This window comes from Corythoichthys intestinalis, chromosome 14 (assembly GCF_030265065.1).
Source record: "Corythoichthys intestinalis isolate RoL2023-P3 chromosome 14, ASM3026506v1, whole genome shotgun sequence".
In the NCBI taxonomy this organism is placed as follows: Eukaryota; Metazoa; Chordata; class Actinopteri; order Syngnathiformes; family Syngnathidae; genus Corythoichthys; species Corythoichthys intestinalis.
In genome coordinates, this window is record NC_080408.1 from 3242686 (window position 1) to 3266146 (window position 23461).

General features: G+C 36.9%; 1 protein-coding gene across 2 annotated transcripts in view; it reads left to right on the top strand.

The window, feature by feature from the left end:
- Nucleotides 1–23461, top strand: part of LOC130929569 (aspartyl/asparaginyl beta-hydroxylase-like) — a 33248-nt gene that overhangs the window by 5787 nt on the left and 4000 nt on the right. For both annotated transcript variants that reach the window (XM_057856810.1, XM_057856811.1), the window contains exons 2-6: nt 1769–1930; nt 11104–11172; nt 11339–11428; nt 15035–15159; nt 15240–15305. In XM_057856810.1, coding sequence (XP_057712793.1) covers nt 1769–1930; nt 11104–11172; nt 11339–11428; nt 15035–15159; nt 15240–15305 — 512 coding nt within the window. The remainder of the gene's footprint in view (nt 1–1768; nt 1931–11103; nt 11173–11338; nt 11429–15034; nt 15160–15239; nt 15306–23461) is intronic.

Sequence of the window (23461 nt, forward strand, 5' to 3'; positions counted from 1 at the left end):
CCCCGATTTGGCTTTCAGCTCTGGCACGCGCGCAATTTAACTGCATGGCTAGCGGCGGCAAATTGTCAGCGCATTCCACGTGTGTGGGCAGCATGAAAAGCAAAATGACAAGGACGGGGCCAGACTGCATACACAACCTTTTATTTGACGTGCGCCAGGAAGAATATGAAAAAGCTTTAACAGGACTTTGGCTATGTTTGGGATGCTGATATTTAGTGCAGACTTAACTTGCTTGTTGATGGTAGCTTTACATGTAATGCAAAAATAAGCTAATAATCCTGCCAAAACCGCTTGACCCACCGGCACTGTTCAAACACAAAAACGACCGGAAGGACGCAGGCTCTTTTGTTTGACACCCCCCCCCCCCCGCCCCCCCAAATTACAGTGCGCCCTAATGTAGGTTTTTTTGTTTTTTTGGGGGGTGAAATTTCAACTTATATATATGTCGGAAAACACAGACAAGACTGTAAAAGCAGTTTCTGCTCTTGCACTCCTCTTTAAAAGAAACTGCAGTATTTTAAGCCAAAACAACTGTTGTGTTTGATTAACAATGTATCGATATGCTGCCAGAGCAGATTCATGGCACATTAAGCCCCCAAACTATTTTTAATTTGTCCGTTTTACCCAAGAAACCCCCGTTTACAGACGTCGCGCAACCGCTTTTGTTTCAACCCAGCCATAAAACGAAGGTAATTACTTATATTTATGATTTAAAATGTCTGTCATTTTTCACTTAGAATCATTAATTGATGTCTAATATTTTGTTTAAAAAAATGACTTAAAAAAAATTATTCACTCGCATATTTTAAACTCTTAAAGAAATTACGTCACAATGAAAAAAAAGGTGTCTGTAAGAAAGTCACGAATATAATTGTATTTTTTTTGTTACTGTCACATTTTTTCCGATATGTTAAATAATTGATCCAAACAAAGAAAAATTGGGGAAAAAAAAAAACATTTAAAAGGGTAAATATTTGAAAATGAACATCTCCACCACTCCTTGATGTCTGCGATTTCTGCATCGCGACCCTTGTTATATTACCATGTTTCACCCATAAAATCCCCCCAAAAATCCAGCTGTGGCCATTCACAGCTGTGTCTTGACACTCAGTGATGCATGCTACATGGAGTTTTTGGATTGAAACAAGGTAAGTACGCGATAATATCTCGTCTAGTTGTGGCGGGTTTCGCCACTGAGACTGCCACTGAGAAAACCAAATATACTTTTCTTTTATTAAAAACCTGATCCCTTTCACCTGATTCCGATCCTCTGAAAAAAGGCCCGATGCCCAGTCCTTATCCCTAGTTTTAAATTGACTTTTACATATCGGCCGCTCAGATTAAAAAACAAACAAAACCAAAAAAGGGCCAGTACCGATGTACATCAAAATTCGAAATATCGGCCGACCGATATATCGGTCTATCCCTAAATCAGAGAGGTGGACTTTGAGTTGAGCGGGCTCTGCCTTCTGCTAGCGCACAGGCAACCGTATTTTCTCAATTTTGAATTTTTGACAAATATTTTTTAAAAATTCGTGATGCACCGAGGCCACGAAAGTTGCGTGGCGAAGTATCGAGGGATCACTGCAAATATTCCTTTGTCAATTTATTTGTAAATTTTATTAGCTGCCAGGAATGAATGAGTACGGTCATTTTTTACGTTCATGCTCATGTCATGTGCTATCTCTAATGGTGACTGTCCAAGTGTAATAATAAATCATTCCTGCTTTATAGGAGACATGATGAAAAACTTTCCTTTGGGTTTCAGCTGCCACCAGGAACCAGGCAACAAACAAAAAATCCAAGAAGACCGAGTCGGCTTCAGGGGGCAACACGTTCGTCACGTGTTTTATCGTGCTTTCCCTGCTGGGTGTCTGGACGTCTATAGCCGTGGTATACTTTAACCCGGTCGACTATGAGCAAGTTCTCGGTGAGTACAAAACGTGCTTGTAGGCCATTCTCTGCGGCCCCCCTCTTGTACTTTTGCGGCTTGTACTAGGAATAGCATCGGACACGCCCGCAATCCTAACTTCCAAAATTGCCATGTGCTGCACGCATGCTGATTTGCCTCATGTCTTGAACATTCGTTCATTCATCTCATTTCCTCTCAGTTCAAATGAATTTGACGTCTATGAAGTCAATGAGTTGTGAAATATGTATTTTTAAAGAGATTTTGTTTGGGTTTGTGTGCTCTAATATTCACTTCTTCACAATTTGAATGAAAACTGAAAAAGTCTAAAAACAATGCTTTCAGTACATTGCGCATTGCTTAGAATAATATTGTGATAGTACTACAGCTGAAACGAGTACTCGAGCAACTCGAGTAACTCGAGTTTAAAAACCGATCCGAGTAATTTTATTCACCTCGAGTAATCGTTTATTTTGACAGTTCTAAGCATCACGTTTTGCTCGGACTACTTTCAATGCGGGACAACGCGCTGTCACGTGCGGAGAGAAAGAAGGAAAAAAAAAACTTACTGCAGCCGACAGCCGCCACAAACGACGCTGGCATTGCTAAATACTAGCCCGCACGATGCTACATTGGTAACAGGTACCGTCTGATGCGTCTCATAGAGATCACATGTATGTTGAACTAGATGCGAAATGACAGACTCTGCCGCGTCTGGGCAGCGTTAGTAAACAGCCGCCATCTTAAAGCAGTAGAGCGCTAAGCGCTAATAAAGAGCGCTAAGCGCTAATAAATAAGATTAACTGTCGCTACTAGCTGACATAACGTTAGCCCTGCGGAGGGCTAGGTTCCAATAATTATGACCACTGTCGATGCGTGGCTAACGTGTCTTACATACAGGTTTTAACATAACATTGCATTGTGGATGATGAGGGTGTAAAATAAAAACTTAATCATGCTAACTATCAATTTTAGCTCAGTAGTCATTGCTGGATAAAACACCAAGTAGCACTGGTCCCTAATGTGCTCCAATACAGCCTGTATCATACATTTATTTTGAACACTGCAAAAACTCAAAATCCTATCAGAACTTAGTTTAGACTAACCTAAAACTTAACTAGAACTTAAAAATGGCTTGACACAAAGAGAAATTCACCAATTGAAACACGTGGGGAAAAAAATCCTAACTTTTAAGTGATGTGTGTTATCAAGCGTAACGGCATTTTTAGGTAATATATATATATATTTTTTAAATAAGATCTAAAAGTTTTTTGAGTGAAAGCAGTGAATTAGTCTTTTTTTTAAATTCTAGTTACATCTGAGATGCAATTGTTGGCTGTTTTCAACAATATACATCGAAAATAAAGACATTGATTGACTGAAAATGGTTCAAGATTAGATGAAATGTCTTGTTTTCTCATGTATATGCATAATTGCTCTTCACCTAAAAATATATTTGTTTTATCCGATTACTCGATTAATCGATAGAATTTTCAGTCGATTACTCGATTACTAAAATATTCGATAGCTGCAGCCCTAGATAGTATTAAGCCTGTCGCAATATGCAATCATTTCATTTATCGCACGGTAAATAAAAATGAAGGCAATAATTTTTCCGCTGCGATTTATCGCCTCGCGTGCACCTGCGTGCGCGCGTGCGGTTGACGTGCTGTTAAAAGTTCGGCTTCCTTGTTAACAACTACGCAAAATGCATTTTAGTTCTGTTTTTAGTATAGTGCAGTTTAAGTTTAGTGCAGATGGAGAAAAAAAAAGAAAAGGTGACGCTTACCATTGAAATGAAGATGTGAATGATAGCAAAATATAAACATGGTGTGTGCATCCATGAAATGGGTCGTAGAATGCCGATCTCGGCCAGCGGTCCCCCTCCGTTCGCCAGTCTTGATAAGTTAAGGTGACAGTTCTTATTGTGGTAACATCGCCTAAGAAATCGCCAGCTTCGTCAGGTTTCAAATCATTTATTCCATCAACTCGCCGAGTGTCCACTGCTGTTGACGCCAGGATCGAAACAGATAGTAAAATAGCGCTTTCCTGCTCACCGTCAGCCCCGCGGTGCGTTCACGCACAGCAAAAAAAAGTCCGCCACATTAGAAGCCGATTCGTTACATTATTACAGGTACTGTACTGTATTATTATTATTATTATTATTGCTATTATTATATTATTGTTATTGTGATTTTTATGCATATTTTATTTGTTATGCTCTTTGTAATTGCTATTTGCAATCGTAACAGTAGTATTCATTAAGGATGTAGTTTTTGGGCTGTGGAACGAATTATTGGAATTATAATGTATTCTTATGGGAAAATCCTACTCAACATACGACCATTTCGACTTACAAACAAGCTCCTGGAACGAATTAACTTCGTATGTAGAGGTACCACTGTATTACGCATGGAACGCCACAGCAGAAGCTATGAGGGGAAACGTTTTCATTTGCCTAGATACTTAAATTGTTAAGTGGAATTTTATTTTTCTTAAAAAACAAATTTTATTTCTTCTGTGTTTCTGTGCAGTATTAATATTGTTGTCTTTTACTTAAAAGAGGCATGGTCTATTGTTTTTAGTTGTGATTTCCTAAAAAGTATTTTTGAATTTAAGAGTAAACATTTATTGCATTTAAATGGGTGTACATGATCTATTAATATATACTGTAGTTGGTTGTGTTTTTTTTTTTTTTGGGGGGGGGTGCAATAATATCGCATATCGCAATAATTTATGAAATAAATTATTGCACACTAAAATTTGATATCGCGACAGGCCTAGATAGTACTAGGGCTGTCAAAATTATCGCGTTAACGGGCGGTAATTAATTTCTTGAATTAATCACGTTAAAATATTTGACGCAATTAACGCACATGCCCCGCTCAAACAGATTAAAATGGCAGTACAGTGTAATGTCCGCTTGTTACTTGTTTTTTTTTGGTGTTTAGTGCCCTCTGCTGGCGCTTGGGTCCAACTGATTTTATGGGTTAGTACCATGAGTGAGCATGGTGTAATTATTGACATCAACAATGGCGAGCTACTAGTTTATTTTTTGATTGAAAATTTAACAAATTTTAATAAAAAGAAAACATTAAGAGGGGTTTTAATATAAAATTTCTATAACTTGTACTAACATTTATCTTTTAAGAACTACAAGTCTTTCTATCTATGGATCGCTTAAACAGAATGTTAATAATGTTAATGCCATCTTGTTGATTTATTGTTCTAATAAACATTTACAGTACTTATGTACCATATGTTGAATGTATATATCCGTCTTGTGTTTTTCCATTCCAACAATAATTTACAGAAAAATATGGCATATTTTAGAGATGGTTTGAATTGCGATTAATTAATTTTTAAGCTGTAATTAACTCGATTAAAATTTTAATCATTTGACAGCCCTAGATGGTACTGATGGATATAGAACTTTCTACTGACATTTTCATGTTAGTGTCATTATCATAGATGTGTTCCTGCAATGCACATGTTGGCCAGCAGACGGCGCCCAATTTGGGCTAACCTGCCCGATCAATCAATTCTTGATGAGAATTCCATATGGCGGGAAACGCACACAAGGCTGGAAAAGCAGTTTTCAGCTCTTCCCCCTCTTTTGAATAAACTACTGTATTTTAAGCCAAAAGAGCTTCTGTTTGATAGAACAATATGCATATATGCTGCCATAGCAGCTTCATGGCGCATTAAGCACCCAAACCATTTTTAATTTGTCCGTTTTACCCTGGAGACCCCCGTTTTCAGACACATTGCGGCAGCTTTTGTTTCAACCTAGGCATAAAAAGAAGGATGAAAAGAAGTAAATATATCATAGACTTCGTAATTATTGACTGGACGCAGGGCCGATTACCGTATTGGCCCGAATATAAGATTGTGTTTTTTGTAGCGCTGTCCCGACTATTCGACGTTGTCGACGTCATCGATGACGTAAATGCGTCGACGGGTTAAAAAAAAAAATTACATGCGGATAAAGTTTAGAATGGCGGGCGCTCGCAATACAAGTGGTTTTTACTGGCACCCCCGAGGGGGCCGTTGTTATTTCAGTGTGACCGGCATTGTCAGATTGAGCAAAGAGGAAGAAAGTGGGTGAGCGAGAGAGAGGGAGCGAGATCGGTGAGTTGGAAAAGTGCGCGGGTAGCGTAGAGTTGAGTGGCTGCATCCCCCACGTTTTTGTTTTGGTAAATAAAAGTATCCATAAAGAGTCATCCGACGCCTCTCGGTGTTTTTATCCACGCCGGCGCCTTCCTGAGGAGAAAATCGGACGAACCGACGACAACGAGCCAAGTGATTTGCCGGTGAGGAGTTGGAAACACTGCCAATTTCCAAAAAGGGCAGAGTTGGTAAAACGTGAAAGCGGCATAAAGCCAAAAAAGCGGACCAGAATAGCCAGAGCCTAGAATTATTTCGAGGAAAATATGGAGGGTGCCACTTTGTGTACTCTTTGCTCAGCTGAGCTCGCATACCACAGTAGCATGTCGGCTATGAACGAACACTTGAAGCGCCGTCACCCAAGTGTAATTTTCGAAAACAACAAGTCACAACAAGCTAGCGGATTGTAAGTCCATACAACTTTCTAACAATTTTTTAAATGGAAGTTGCCTTTATGTGCGTCGTATCAACGTGCATTTTTATTTAGTAAAATAATTAATATAATTATATATTTTTAAAAATTATTATTACATTTATTAGGATCATGGAAGCTCCCACTTGGGGAAAATATATACATATATCCTTTATATACATAATATAATAAAAACATATATGGAAACAGCACTGTCCTGCTTACTGTAATCCATGACTGCACTCATTTTAGTTATTTAATATTATAAAGTTTTACATACAGTAGTATACTATAAAATTAATACGATATATTTAATTTTTGTTACTGAGGGTATGTGTGCCTTTCATTCAAAATAATTGTGGTAATATTTTAGTGTACCCTCAACTTGATCTATTTTCATGTTAAAACAAACAAAAGTTGAACAGTTTTTCCCATACCCCAAAAATTCAGAATGCACACCAGAAACAGCATCTGAACTCACACAAAGTATTCTGAAAATGGTTGTCCGGGACATTGCAATTCATTTTAACATTTACAACAATATAGACATACCACAAAAAGAGTAAGAATTGTTTTGACTCCTGTTAAAGAGGTGAAGTCACAGTGTTTCCATTTACATTTTTTGCACTAATTAATGCCAGCAGCATTTGACCTCGTTGTTTGTGATTTATTATTGGTATTTGTTATTTATTTATATGTTAATAAAGAATTTAGGTGTTCCAAAATGTTTTTTGTGAATTAATAAGCTTGAACAAAAATTTCATTATTAAAGTAGTAAAAAAAAAAAAAAAAATTATTAGATTAGTCGACTAATCGTAAAAATAGTCGGCTGACTAATCGGGAGGAAATTAGTCGTTTGGGACAGCCCTAGTTTTTTTGCATTGAAATAAGACTGAAAAAGTGGGGGGAGTCTTATATTCGTGGTCTAGACATTATACCCATTCACGACGCTAGATGGCGCCAGATATCATTGAAGCGATGTTCTGTCATGACAGATCTCAGCTACTCTCAAGTTTAACCAGTCGGCATTATTTTATTGCAATATTTTTCCTTAATTAGATTTGTTTCAAGACTACAGTTACAGTTAGACTTCATTTTGATGGTTAATGCAGTAATTGCAATTTTGTTGTTTTATCACAACATTGATTTGTTTACATTTCGAAAACCAGAAGCCATTCATTTACGAATGTGATTGTATTTTAGTTTACATATTTAAATGTTCAGATATTAAGATTTGAATGTGGCAAAATAGCATGCTTTTTCTCTCAAATATATTGTTATAATGTTTCAGATGTACTGTAATTATTTTCTGTATAGAAAATTAATTTGGTGTTCAAAAAGTCTTTTTTTTTTTTTTTTTTTTTTTTCAAACTTGAGTCTTGAAAAGAGGGTGTCGTCTGATAATCAGGGCCGTGTTATATTCGGGCCAATACAGTAATAGGGGGCCTGCATTGTTGGCGTGGCCTTCAAAGCTGACCGAGTGGAATCACAAAGAGCTTTTTGCGTTGAAAATTCTTGTGAATAAATGCTTAAATCCCTGAATTTTTTATAGATATGGACGTAAAACTGTCTCGATTCTTTGTCAAAAGTAGGGCTGTCAAACGATTAAAATTTTTAATCGAGTTAATTACAGCTTAAAAATGAATTAATCGTAATTATTCACAATTCAAACTATCTATAAAATATGCCATATTTTTCTGTAAATTATATTTGGAATGGAAAGATAAGACACAAGACGGATATATACATTCAACATTCGGTACATAAGTACTGTATTTGTTTATTATAACAATAAATCAACAAGATGGCATTAACATTATTAACATTCTCTTAAAGCAGGGGTGTCCAAACTTTTTGCAAAGGGGGCCAGATTTGGTGTGGTAAAAATGTTAGGGGCCGACCTTAGCTGACGTAATTTATGTAGAACAATATATTTAGGCAAATTTTCGCAAGCCATTCTGTGTGTCACATTTGCTTTATTACCGTATTGGCCCGAATATAAGATGGCCCTGATTATAAGACGACCCCCTCTTTTTCAAGGCTCAAGTTTGGGGGAAAAAAAGACTTTTTGAACACCAAATTATTTTTTAAACAGAAAATAATTACAGTACATTTGAAACAAATGATTATAACAATATATTTGAGTGAAAAAGCATGTTATTTTGCTTCATTCAAATCTTAATATCTGAACATTTAAATATGTAAACTTAAGTGCAATCACATTCATACACAAATGGCTTCTGGTTGGTTTTTGAAATGTAAATAAATCAATCTATTGTGATAAAACAAAAAATAGCAATAATTGCATTAACCATCAAAGTGAAGTTTAACTGTAGTCTTGAAACAAATCTGAATAAGGAAAAACATTGCGATAAAATAATGCAAACTGGTTAAACTTGAGAGTAGCTAAGATCTATCGTGACAGAACATCGCTTCAACGATATCTGGCGCCATCTAGCGTCGTGAATGGGTATAATGTCTAGACCGCGAATATAAGATGACCCCCTCTTTTTCAATGCAAAAAAAAAAACACTGTCTTGTATTCGGGCAAATACGGTATTTTTTTTTTATTAATAATTTGAACAATCTTGCAACTAGCCTTTGTGGCGTTCTTTCGACTGTCAGGCTCTTGTGAAATACTGCTGCTGTAAAATTAAACTAGCTTCAATTTCTCGCTACGTACCTTCCCTGTAATCTTGTCTTAAATGTCAACGTGTCTTGTTTGGTAATATCGCCTCACATTGAACTCTTTAAAAACAACAACTGTCTCTTTGCAAATGAGGCAGACACAGTTGTTACGTATTTTAGTGAAGAAATAGTCCAATTTCCACCTATCCTAGAAGCATTGGCCGTCGCAGTCAACTTTCTTTTTCTTGTTGATTGTCACCATTTTAGAAAATTGGAAGTAAAGGGTCACACGAGGTAATGTTGCTTAGAGTGCTGCTGACTTTTAGTGGGTAAATGAGGAGCAGCATTTAGTGTGTAAGCTACTTCATATGCTCGTAGCAGTACTGCTGACCAATATATTAAGTCTGTGTGCGGGCCAGACGTTATTGATTTTATGACAGAGGCTGGGGGTCGGATGAAATTTGACCAGGGGCCGCATCTGGCCCCCGGGCCGGACTTTGGACATGTCGGTCTTAAAGTGATCAATAGATAAAAAGACTTGTAGTTCTTAAAAGATAAATGTTAGAACAAGTTATAGAAAATTTATATTAAAACCCCTCTTAATGTTTTCGTTTTATTAAAATTTGTCAAATTTTTAATCAAAAAATAAACTAGTAGATCGCCATTGTTGATGTCAATAACTACACCATGCTCACTCATGGTACTAACCCATTAAATCAGTTGGACCTAAATGCCAGCAGAGGGCATCAAACACCAAAAAAAAAAAGACGAGTAACAAGCGGACATTACACTGAACTGTCATTTTAGTCTGTTTGAGCGGGGCATGTGCGTTAATTGCGTCAAATATTTTAACGTGATTAATTTAAAAAATTAATTACCGCCCGTGAACGCGCTAATTTTGAAAAAAAAAACAACAACAAAAAACGGGCAGTTAGCATTTATTTTACGTAAACATGTCGAATGTGCTGCTCGTCTTTAAGCCACTGTTGTGATGCCTTAAAACCACAAAGAACTTTTGCTTTGAAATTCTTGTGAATAAATGCGAATAAATGTGAATAAATTTTTTTTGCTCCCGATTCAATTCCAATCATTTTTCCCGATCATATACATTTTGGCAATGCATTAAGAAAAAAATGAATAAAACTCGGACGATTATATACATTCAACATACAGTACTGTATTTGTTTATTATGACAATAAATCCTCAAGATAGCATTTACATTATTAACATTCTTTCTGTGAGAGGGATCCACGGATAGAAAGACTTGTAATTCTTAAAGGATAAATGTGACTTTGTATATTGTGACTAAATATTGCCATCTAGTGTATTTGTTGAGCTTTCAGTAAATGATACTGTAGCCATGCCCAAATGCATGATGGGAAGTGGAACCATGACTGTGCGTAGTGCTTCCAATTGATATATCTTCTCTGCGTTGGGAAACAACATAAGGTGTTAAGAAAAAGATCAATTGCTACCTTGCTTCCCCACATTGCTTCCCATGATATTTCTAATTATAGGGAGAGGGATTGTAAGGCTTTAGCCAATTAAAAAAAGGCTCCAAAGCTGCCAAAATTCATTTTACACTGCCTTTTAGCTCTATATATAGGTAAAACGGCACCATTATGGATTGAACGCAACAATGCGTGAGTGGGTCGTGCAGTGCACGTGTTAATTGCGTTCAATATTTTAACGTGATTAATTTTTAAAAAATTAATTACCGCCATTAACGCGATAAATTTGATAACCCTACTTAAAGCCAAAACTAAAGACTCTGGATGAGAGTAAGACATTTTGTCTGTAACATTAAATACAATTAGAAAACGATTTAATTTAAAAAATATATATATTAAAAAAAGGCATGTCCGATATTTTTTGGCCGATTCCGATACTTTGACAATGACGTGATCGGACCCGATCGATCGGGACATCTTTAATTATGCTATGAAAATATATATTCCCACACTGCTCTTCTGTTTGTTTTTTCAGGTAACCTGGCAGCCTACGATAAAGACGGAGACGGGGACTTTGACATCGACGATGCTAAAATACTCCTCGGCAAGTCCGGTCAATGAATTCAAGTTTACATTTTTGATGCACCTTCCCAACAATGAGTTTGTTCAGTCAACCCAACTAATGATAAACTTTCATTCACTGCTACCCTCCCGCTTCAAACTGATTGGATGTCTGGACAACCAATGAGCTAATGTGTGTCATCTCTCAGGACTGAAAAAAAGTGACCTAGACATCGCTCCCCTTGACGACGATGCTCCGGCCCCGGTGGTGATTCCTAGTCCTGAACCTACAATAAAGGGTAACTATTGATAAATAAATTGTTTGGAATTGGATGGCAGCACAGTGGAAACGGTGGCAGATGTTGGTCTTTCAATGAGGGGAAGCTGCGAGTGTTTTGTGACAGTGGAGATGCTCTGTGGCTCTGTAGGGAAAGAAACTAGAGTGCCAGAAGTATTTGAATTAAATTTTGCTGCTTCGAGTATTTGTTTAATTAATGTGGCATTGTAATTGTTTATTCTGAAAGTGTTTAGTTTTATTGATTTGGGTGGATACACTGCCTTTTGGTCTGTCCCCTTTGCATATGGCTGAATCCTACTGCTCCCTGTTAAGACCAACATAAGCTAAGTTTTTGTTTAAGCTAATGTTTTTAGGGCTATCAAAATTATCGCGTTAAATTTTTCAATTAATCACGTTAAAATATTTGACGCAATTAACGCAGATGCCCCTCTCAGACAGATTTAAATGACGGTACAGTGAAACGCTCACTTGTTAATTGTGTTTTATGGAGTTTTGCCGCCCTCTGCTGGCGCTTGGGTGCGACTGATTTTATAGGCTTCAGCACCCATGAGCATTGTGTAAGTAATTATTGACATTAACAATGGCGGGCTACTAGTTTATTTTTTGATTGAAAATTTTACAAATTTTATTAAAACGAAAATATTAAGAGGGGTTTTAATATAAAATTTCTATAACTTGTACTAACATTTATCTTTTAAGAACTACAAGTCTTTCTATCCATGGATCGCTTTAACAGAATGTCAATAATGTTAATGCCATCTTGTTGATATATTGTTATAATAAACAAATACAGTCCTTATGTACCGTATGTTAAATGTATATATCCATCTTGTGTCTTATCTTTCCATTCCAACAGTAATTTACAGAAAAATATGGCATATTTTATAGATGGTTTGAATTGCGATTAATTTCGATTAATTGCGATTAATTAATTTTTAAGCTGTAATTAACTCTATTAAAAATTTTGATCGTTTGACAGCCCTAGTTTTTTTAATGCATTCCTAATTTAGTTTATAGGTATTTTTAGTCATTTTTTGTGGGAATATGTGTTTGAACCATTTGTTAAGAGCATTGTAAAAAGAAAAAAAAAAAAAAAAAAAAAAGCATTTTATAGCATTTAAATAGAGAAAGTAAACTAGCTTAAGTTAGCCAATTGTTCTTTCGTTGTACATAGATCCTTTTTTTTTAATTTTTTTATTTTTTTTTAAACACCATTTGAGGTTCAGCTATTTGAACTAACTAGTTCATCGATGATTCGACAACTAAAATAATCGATAGCTGCAACCCTACACTGTACGCTCAACTCTGGAGACACCGCATCCACACTTTTTAAATGACTTTGAAGCAGGGTGAATGAATGAAAAGCAAGCTGAATAGTAACCAATGATAAGCTAATTCTGAACAAAAGTTGAGCCAGTCAATGACATGTACACACAACAGTATAAATTTGGTCACTTACTGCATTTTCTATCATTTTGGGAGATTCTGAGCTTTCCTTGCAGTCTCATAGCAATCGCTTATGGGTGGAAAAGTGGCTAGCACGTCCGCCTCACAGTTCTAAGATCAGGCGTTCAATCCCGGCCTATCTTGTGTGGCGTTTGCATTAGATCTCCCTCCGGGCACTCTGGCTTGCTACCACATGCCAAAAACGTTCTTGGTAAGCTGATTGAACATTTGAAATGCCCCAAGAGTCTGCATGGTTGTTTGTCTATTTGTGTGCCATGCAACTGGCTGGCAACCAGTCCTTTTTTTTTTTTTTTTAAATTTAATCTTTATTTTATCAGGCAGTCTCATTGAGATTAATATCTTTTTTACAATAGAGGCCTTAGCACAAAAAAACATTCACAAAATACACTAATGGAAACAGTTACAATTAGGGTTGTTCCGATCATGTTTTTTTACTCCCGATCCGATCCCGATCGTTTTAGTTTGAGTATCTGCCGATCCCGATATTTCCCGATCCGATTGCTTTTTTTTTTTTTTTTTTTTTTTTTTTTTGTGCTCCCGATTCAATTCCAATCATTCCCGATAATTTTTCCCGATCATATACATTTTGGCAATGCATTAAGAAAAAAATGAATAAAACTCGGACGAATATATACATTCAACATACAGTACATAAGTACTGTATTTGTTTATGACAATAAATCCTCAAGATGGCATTTACATTATTAACATTCTTTCTGTGAGAGGGATCCACGGATAAAAAGACTTGTAATTCTTAAAGGATAAATGTGACTTTGTATATTGTGACTAAATATTGACATCTAGTGTATTTGTTGAGCTTTCAGTAAATGATACTGTAGCCATTTAACTGTTCTGCCCAAATGCATGATGGGAAATGCAACCATGACTGTGCGTAGTGACACCAATTGAAATATCTTCTCTGTGTTGAGAAATAACATATGGTGTTAAGAAAAAGATCAACTACTACCTTACTTCCCCACATTGTTTCCCACGATTATTCTAATCGTTGGGAGAGGGATTGTAAGGCTTAAGCCATTCAAAAAAAAAGGCTCCAAAGGCTGCCAAAATTCACTCTGCTCATTTTACGCTGCCTTTTAGCTCTATATACTGTATGGGTAAAACGGCGCCATTATAGATTGAACGCGACAATGTGTGAGTGGGTCACGCAGCACATGCGTTAATTGCGCTAAATATTGTAACGTGATAAATGTAAAAATGATTAATTCTCGACGTTAACGCGATGAATTTGATAACCCTACCTTAAGCTTAAACTAAAGACTCTGGATGAGTGAAACATTATGTCTGTAACGTTAAATACAATTAGAAAATGATTTAATTAAAAAAAATATATATATATTGCAATCGGATCAGGAAATATCGGGACCGGCAGATACTCAAACTAAAACGATCGGGAGCAAAAAAAACATGATCGGAACAACCCCAATTACAATGTTGATTAGGAAGAAAAATATTATTAATGTATAACATAAAAAGGAGTGGTCCAACGACTGACCCCTGCGGCACCCCATTTTTAATAGTAAGTGGACTTCATTGAACACCATCAGCAGCAACAGTTTGTATTCTGTCTGTAAGATAGGACTTAAACCAGTTGAGGGCATTAACATCCAAGCCTATGGCCTGCAATTTATGAAGTAGAATTTTATGATCAACGGTATCGAATGCTTTTGAAGGATCATTGAAAAGAGCAGCACAGAACTGTTTATTATCAAGAAAGGAGACAATGTTATTTAGGACAGAGACTGTAGCTGAAATTGTACTGTGACCTGGGCGAAAACCAGACTTGCGGCTGAAGTATGTTAGATCAGTCAATAAAAGAACGTAGTTGAGAATTGATCAAAAATTTAAGAATTTTGGATAAAATTCTGCCCATTGTAAGCCGGGATAGGCTTAAGCACCCCCGCAACCCTAAAAAGGACAACTAGTGCCGAGGATGATTGAAAGAAACGATAACTAGTACAGAAGATTGAGTGAATATTGTAAAGACCAATTCAGCGCATATTGTTTCATTTGGCCAGTAGGAGGTGCTATCACCCCTACAAAACATGTTGGCTTAACATGCCAGTACGTTGTGACTCACATTGACGGCGATAGACATTTAGTCCATTTAACTCTTTTCTAGAGCCTGAAGTCGAGGTTTCCATCGAGGACAGTTTTGTCCAACAAGAACAGGAGGATGAAAACCAAGTGCTAGAAAATGATGAAGAAGAAGTACAAGAGGAAGAAGAGACTCTGGACCGTGCTGAGGTTGGCATACTTGATCTGGTGGATGTTTGTTCTTTATGGTGAAATTATTAATATGACCCTCTGCGTGGTCTTTTTCCCAGATATTTGAGGAAGATCCTGAAGTAGCTGCCGAAGATGTCCAACCTTTGGAAAGTGTGGACAGCGAGGTGCGTTGTACGTTGTTGTACAGTATTGATCCATTTAAAGTGATAAATGGGGGGGTGAAGAATTGTTGAAATGTCAATAATCTGTTCGAACCTCCCAACAAACTTGAAAATGGCAGAATTGTAAAATATGAATAATAACATCCAAGCATAGACTTCATAACCTATTGACATGCCAAGGGAAACAGGGCTGATTCGTAGGGGGCCTATTTTCAAAAACCAAAGCTGCTACCGACCTAAAACCAAAATAGTTACCTACCTTAGCCGTATATGACTCTCCATGACTCAGCAGCATCTAAAAATTCAGTCGTTCCCTTATAAAATCCCGATGAATTATTTTTTATATAAGTATAACATATCTTAAAATGGCTATAAAAGTCTCAGATTTTACACTAGATGCACAAAAATCAACTAATGCAGTGATAATCATCTATATTTTCAGGACCAACAGCAATATTTAAACAGTGTTGGGCACGTTAACTTTAAAAAAATAATTAGTTACTCACTACTTCTTCCAAAAAGTAACTGAGTTAGTAACTGAATTACTCTAGTAAAAGTAACTTGTTACCAGGGAAAGTAACTATTTCCGTTACTTTAAAAAGTTGTGGTATGTCAAAGAATTTGAAATTTTCTGAGCAGTATTCAAGTCAGTTGAATAGAGAAGAACAGACAGGTAGTTGTGTTATAGAACCTTGTAATATTTATTGCACCTCACCAGCAACAGATTTATCCTACACTTGAAGTGCAACCAAAATTTGAAAAAAAAAAAACAGATTTGAATTGCTTAACATTGATGTCGACAAAAGCTTTGCACCGGGACATAAATGACACTTTCAGGCATGAAAATCTCTCACCTTTCGGCGAAATTCGCCGTTTTGAAGTCAAAAAGGGCGACCTACGTGAATTGGAGGAGAAATTCTTTTTGGGAGGGGGGGGGGGGTCGGGAGGTTTTATTAAATTATTATTATTATTATTATCATCATGTGATTAACTTAGTACGTAAACTGATCGGTTCTTTAAAAAAGTGACACGGACAGTCAGCAAATCCTTCTAGATGCTTCGCTGACGACAACCAATCATCGGCCCAAGCTGCGGGCCATTATTCCAAACGCGCGCACTCTTTACGTGAAACAAGGAGTGCTCGGCGAGCCTTTGGTTGCATTGCAAAGCTGCGAAAACAAAAAAGCAGGCCTTATCCACACCGGGGCAGACCAGAGCGCAGCATACACACTTGCCTGTATTTGCCAGCAGATTGAATTTGGTGAGTAATGGTTTCAGTCGTTTTCACATTTTGCGATATAAAAAAGTTACTGCCGTTCGTTGCAGCTTGCGTTGAACACTGCCAGAGCTAGCCAAATCTCCCATGAAAAAAAATAGCTCCCGTTAAATTGGCGTCAAGCTTGTGTATTTAGCGGTAATATAAACGAGGAAACACACTGTTGAGTCAAATTAAGCGGCATGCTCTCGGATTGAGGGGTCGCCTCGCATCGCATCGCTCCCGTTGTCCGCCTTAGACGCGTTATTTTCGGCTGGGACTTGAGCTGACGAGTGGTGGGAATGACTCTTGCTTCTTAAACAGCGGTCTCAAACCGACTCCACAAAGGGCCGCAGTGGGTCCTGGTTTTTGTTCCAACAGATCCAGCACAAACAGTTCAACCAATGAGGTTTCTACTAACATAAGCAGCACCTGATTGCAATCAACTGATTACACTTGTAAGAAACCAGATTGGTGAAAAGGTATTTGTCTCGTTTGGTTGGAATGAAATCCAGTACCCCCTGCGGCCCTTTGAGGACCGGTTTGAGACCACTGTTCTTAAAGCTTTTCAGAAATGCAGGGATCCCTCGTTTTTCACGGTTAATGGGGACCAGAACCTGCCGCAATAAGTGAAAACCGCGAAGTAGCGCCCCCCCCCCCCCCCCCATTTTTTTTTGTGTGTGTTCAATGTATTTATTCAGATTTTACATTGGAAAAAAGATACATATATATAAGACATGTTTTTTCACTTTTTTCACCAAAGTATCATTTATAAATGGTTTTCAAGCACTTCAAAATGTAAGAATTATGATAAGTTTTAAACATGTTACTGCCCCACCGAATTATTTTTAAACAAGAATAAAGTAGTAAGAAAATGCTTGGCTTTATTAAATGCTTCATACTGAGTCTACTCAAACCCTCTCAGGCTTTGTTAAACGGTGATTGACACATGTGCAAAGTTTTTCTTTTTATATATATTTTTTGTTTGAAGCAACTTATTTGATTGAATAATAAAAACACAAATGTCCTAGCCAAAATGTGGCCCAGACGCAAAACAACATTACTTCAATGGAAAAATTTGTTTCAATCAAGAAAAATGGTTTTCAAATGCTTTTTTTGTCTCAAATTTATTTTGCCATCAAAAACAATTTTTTTTATTGAAGTGACTTTTGGGATTAAAAGTATAACTGCATTTTGATTGAAGCAACTTTGTTTTTGATAGAAGTAACTTTGTTTTTTGATTGAATAATAAAAACACAAATCTACCTCCATCGTTATTGAGAGAGAAAGAAATTAAGAAAGCTTTAAAACTAAAAGCCACCGGGGATTCTGTTTTTTTTTTTTTTTTTTTTTAAATATTTATATTTCATTACATAGACATGCCTCGTAGGGAAAGGAGATTGAGGGATAAAAAAAGGAGTTGGATGAGCCTGCTAAAGGCAGCGGATACCTCATCAGCTGGGTGAATAGCAGACCTGGTAAGAACAGGTTTGCAAGGATAGTCGGGTATTAAATACAATTATAAACACAATTACAATGTTATTTTTCTATAAGATTTTATGTCATTGCTTTATTAATCATTAGGTGCTAGAGTTGTTAAGTATGGATAATAATGAAATAATAGTTTTGAGAAAACTGTGCTGTTGGTGGCTGTGACCATCTGATGTGGTTTGTTCTCAGATGAACAAGTTGAGGAAGGAAGTTTTGATGCAGAGGTTGAAGGAAGAAAAGAGCTAGACTGACTGAGTCACAGCCAGAAAGTGTGGATGACAGTTTTGATTTCTATTCACTGTTGCCCCCTCCCAATTAAAGTATGTCACAGTCGCAGCCAATTATTATCTAAAGCTGGTTAAAATTGAAGTTATGTTGTTTTAAGGTGTATTAAATACTTGTTCATGTGCCCCTTTTGATCTACGAGCACCCGCCCCTCCACCGGTCTCCGCACGGCCCTGCTGAAACACAGTGTGGGTCGACAGAGCTCAATATTTTGTTGGGGTGTACAGTGTACTGGAACATATTTCCTCCACACCCTTCTCACCTTTTTAACCCCTGACCCATTTTCATGCCTGACTTTACATGCACGTTCTTTCCTTTAATTTCGACCAACTTGAAATAGTGTTTATATCTCCACCTCGTAAAGGACAAATTTCCCTCTCAGTGCTCTGCCATCATATCCCTCTGCGTCTGTTTTGCGTGTGTGTGTTTGCCGCACGCACTGTTCCGGTTTGTGTGTGAAAACACCGGCTCTGAAATGTTCTTTTCTTTTTATTTTTTTAAACATACTTTATTAACAACAAATACACATATACAAACATAGGGCGAGACAATTCACATATTAACAACCGGCTCTGAAGTGCGTGCGCTATTAGGCTTGAGCGTTTACGTCACAGAATGGGGGATCACGTGAGATTTGACAACAACGCAGCCATATTGGAAGCAGGTCTGGCTCGCGGGACGTTAAACTTGAACTTGCCAGTTAGATAAAGAGACAAACTCGTTACTAAGGCGAAGAACAGATATGTGATCAAACTTAAAGATGTGAACAATGTTGACGCTTATGAGCAAGCCGAAGACAAATGGAGTAAAGATGTCGACGGGCTTCCACAATTTTGCGAACTGGACAGTCTGCTGTATTTATTGTTTGGTCTATGTTACTAAACTCATCAGCGATTCCGAAATTAAAAATCGCTACCGTATCAAACGGCAACTCCATTGTTCTTGCAAAGGTAGGCTATGTGTGTTTAATATTTTCATTGCCATGAACCTGAACGCACCCCAAGTCTTGGATGACAAATCAACAGAGCAGAGTAGACTCGCTACGGCCGGTAGTTTGTTCAATTTATTCAAAGTAAGTAACGCACCGCTTTTGACCGTCGGTAAAAGTAACGGCGTTGTAACGGCAGAAAAAATAGTTAAGATTACCCCGTTACTGAAAAATGCCGTTATGTAACAGCGTTATTTATAACGGCATTATTCCCGACACTGTATTTAACATGTTTTTGACCAAAATAGCAACTTTTTTTTTTTTTTAATTTACTGCCAGTTTTCAACAGCTAATAAATCACTCAATTTAACATCAGAAACTTAATACTTGAGGAAAACATGCAGAATCAATTATAAGTAATATGTAAATATATTCTTCATAGATACGGATGTAAAGCAGTCTTGATTCTTGGTTAAAACCAAAAAAACTGTGCAGTTAGGGTTTATTTTAGGTATATTAATGAAGTACAATGCTACTACAGTAAGTTAGCGATTGAGGCTAGCGGCCGCCTGGTGTAGCAGGAGCTTTTCTGGCAACAATTCTTGTGAACAAATGCTTAAATCCCTGAATTCTTCATAGATACGGACGTAAAACTGTCTCGATCCTTGGTTAAGAGTAAAGAAATCGTGCATTTAGCGTTTATTTTACGTATATTGACGGAGTACAATGCTACGATGTTAGCGAATGAGGCTAGCGGCCGCCTGGTGTAAACAGAGCTTTTGTGGTGAAAATTCTTGTGAATAAATGCTTAAATCCCTGAATTCGTTATAGATATGGACATAAAACAGTCTTGATTTTTGGTTAAAAGTAAACTATGAGGCTAGTCAGTTATGAAAATTAGCCGTCTCCATGTGTAAACAGAGGAAAATTCCTGCGAATAAATGCTTCAATCACACATGCATGGTACGAAAAATACAATATTTACCTTGAATCCTCGAACAAATCTTTCCTGAGACAATCCTTCCTGTTTGTATGCGTCAGCTGCAGGAGTTGGATGGGAGTTAAGTCGGGAGTTTATGCTAGAAACCCATTGTTAGGGACGATATAACAGCATAACCTGCATATGCACTTTTTGCTGGGGACGATAATGATCAATGCAAAATAAATCAGTATTGATTTAATACTAACTTTTATGTGTATCGTTTAAGCCTACACTGTTCAATTCAAACCTTTTGTTTTCTAAAACTACTGAAGAAACATTTTGAAAACTTCTAGAAAAAATGTCCGGATTTTAAGAGCACATTTAAATTGCATTATTTGAACATACCTTAAATTATATTAACATACAAAATAAATACAAGCTTGTTAATCAGCTTTTAACGATCCAGGAATTAAAAAGAAAAATAAACATTTGTCTTAAGACCACTCAACAATGTCTAAATAGAGAAATTAAATATAACAAAAAAAATAAAATAAAAATGGAGCTGCCCTTCAGTAAAACACTACTGCTTTTGTCCACAAGCACAGCCAAACCAAAAAAAAAAAAAAAAAAAGAAAGCTCCTGTGGGCTGCTTTAATACTAGATAAAATAAAACGTAAAATTGGGGAGAAGGGGTGGACCTCACTTCACTACATTTTTCAGTTAATTTAACATTAACAGTAGAAAACACATACATCTCTCTAAGCAGCTTCCTACTCGAGCTTTGCAGGTTAGGAAGTTCAAACAGTTTAATGTTATGCCACCTCTGATACAGGTCAAGACTTTTAGTAGCAAAATTAGTGGTGTGTTCCCCACTTCCACAACATTGATGTCTTTTTACATTTCTTACAGTGGCTGCTACTGGCTGGGAAAAAACGTGTGCGTGTGTTGGGGGGGTCACGCCATCAGGCAATCAAATAAGCGTTTCAGAGTGAAAAAATGGTCTGAATAAGTCTGAACATAATGAAAATAATTCACTTAATATTGGTGGGGCAATTACAGCAATTAAAACATATGGGATGATAATCTAAATGAAGTCATTATATAGCGCAAATAAGGTTGCTTAAAAGTTGGCGGGGACAATTTCAGCATCCTGAAAAGTTGCTAGTGTTTTGTCCCTACCGTCCCTATGCAAACCTACGCCCTTGCTACAAACGTAGCATATACGAATGGCACCATTTCAGGTCCATTTTGCAATAAATTGGGGGGGGGGGGGGGGGGCTGTGTGACGTCATGACTCGAATTAATATATCAATATCTCAAAAACGATAGCAGCATAAACTAGGGTTGTTCCGATCATGTTTTTTTGCTCCCGATCCGATCCCGATCGTTTTAGTTTGAGTATCTGCCGATCCCGATATTTCCCGATCCGATTGCTTTTTTTTTTTTTTTTTTTCTTTCTTTTTTTTTTTTTTTCTCCCGATTCATTTCCTATCATTCCCGATAATTTTTCCCGATCATATACATTTTGGCAACGCATTAAGAAAAAAAATGAATAAAACTCGGACGGATATATACATTCAACATACAGTACATAAGTACTGTATTTGTTTATTATGACAATAAATCCTCAAGATGGCATTTACATTATTAACATTCTTTCTGTGAGAGGGATCAACGGATAGAAAGACTTGTAATTCTTAAAGGATAAATGTGACTTTGTATATGGTGACTAAATATTGCCATCTAGTGTATTTGTTGAGCTTTCAGTAAATGATACTGTAGCCATTTAACTGTTCTGCCCAAGTGCATGATGGGAAGTGCAACCATGACTGCGTAGTGGTACCAATTGATATATCTTCTCAGCGTTGGGAAATAACGTAGGGTGTTAAGAAAATGGTCAACAATTACCTTTCTTCCTCACATTACTTTCCCACGATATTTCTAATTGTTGAGAGAGAGATTTAACAGCTTTAGCCAACTGAAAAAAGGCTCCAAAGACTGCCGTGATTCACTCTACTAATTTTACGCTGCCTTTTCGCTCTATCTATAGGTAAAACGCCGCCATTATAGATTGAACACGACAATGCGTGAGTGGGTCGTGCAGTGCATGCGTTAATTGCGTTAAATATTTTAACGTGATTAATTTTTAAAAAATTAATTACCGCCATTAACGCGATAAATTTGATAGCCCTACTTTAAGCTAAAACTAAAGACTCTGGATGAGGGTATGACATTTTGTCTGTAACGTTAAATACAATTACAAAACGATTTAATTTAAAAATATATATATTAGGGCTGCAGCTATCGAATATTTTAGTAATCGACTGAAAATTCTATCGATTAATCGAGTAATCGGATAAAACAAATATATTTTTAGGTGAAGAGCAATTATACATATACATGAGAAAACAAGACATTTCATCTAATCATGAACCATTTTCAGTCAATCAATGTCTTTATTTTCGATGTATATTGTTGAAAACAGCCAACAATTGCATGATGTAACTAGAATAAAAAAATTAAAAAAAAGACTAATTCACTGCTTTCACTCAAAAAACTTTCAGATCTTATTAAAATATATATATATATATATTACCTAAAAATGCCGTTACGCTTGATAACACACATCACTTAAAAGTTAGGATTTTTTCCCACGTGTTTAAATTGAATTTCTCTTTGTGTCAAGCCATTTTTAAGTTCTAGTTACAGTTTAGACTAACTTAAAACTTAAGTCCTGATAGGATTTTGAGTTTTTGCAGTGTTCAAAATAAATGTATGATACAGGCTGTATTGGAACACATTAGGGACCAGTGCTACTTGGTGTTTTATCCAGCAATGACTACTGAGCTAAAATTGATAGTTAGCATTATTGAGTTTTTATTTGACACCCTCATCACTCCACAGTGCTATGTTATGTTAAAGCCTGTATGTAAGACACGTTAGCCACGCATCAACAGTGGTCATAATTAATTGAAACCTAGCCCTCCGCAGGGCTAACGTTATGTCAGCTAGTAGCGACAGTTAATCTTATTTATTAGCGCTTAGCGCTCTACTGCTTTAAGATGGCGGCTGTTTACTAACGCTGCCCAGACGCGGCCGAGTCTGTCATTTCGCATCTAGTTCAACATACATGTGATCTCTATGAGACGCACCAGACGCTACCTGTTACCAATGTAGCATTGTGGGTGCTAGTATTTAGCAACGTTGGCGTCGTTTGTGTCGGCTGCGGTAAGTTTTTTTTTTCTTTTTTTTTTTTTCTCCCCCCTTCTTCCTCTCCG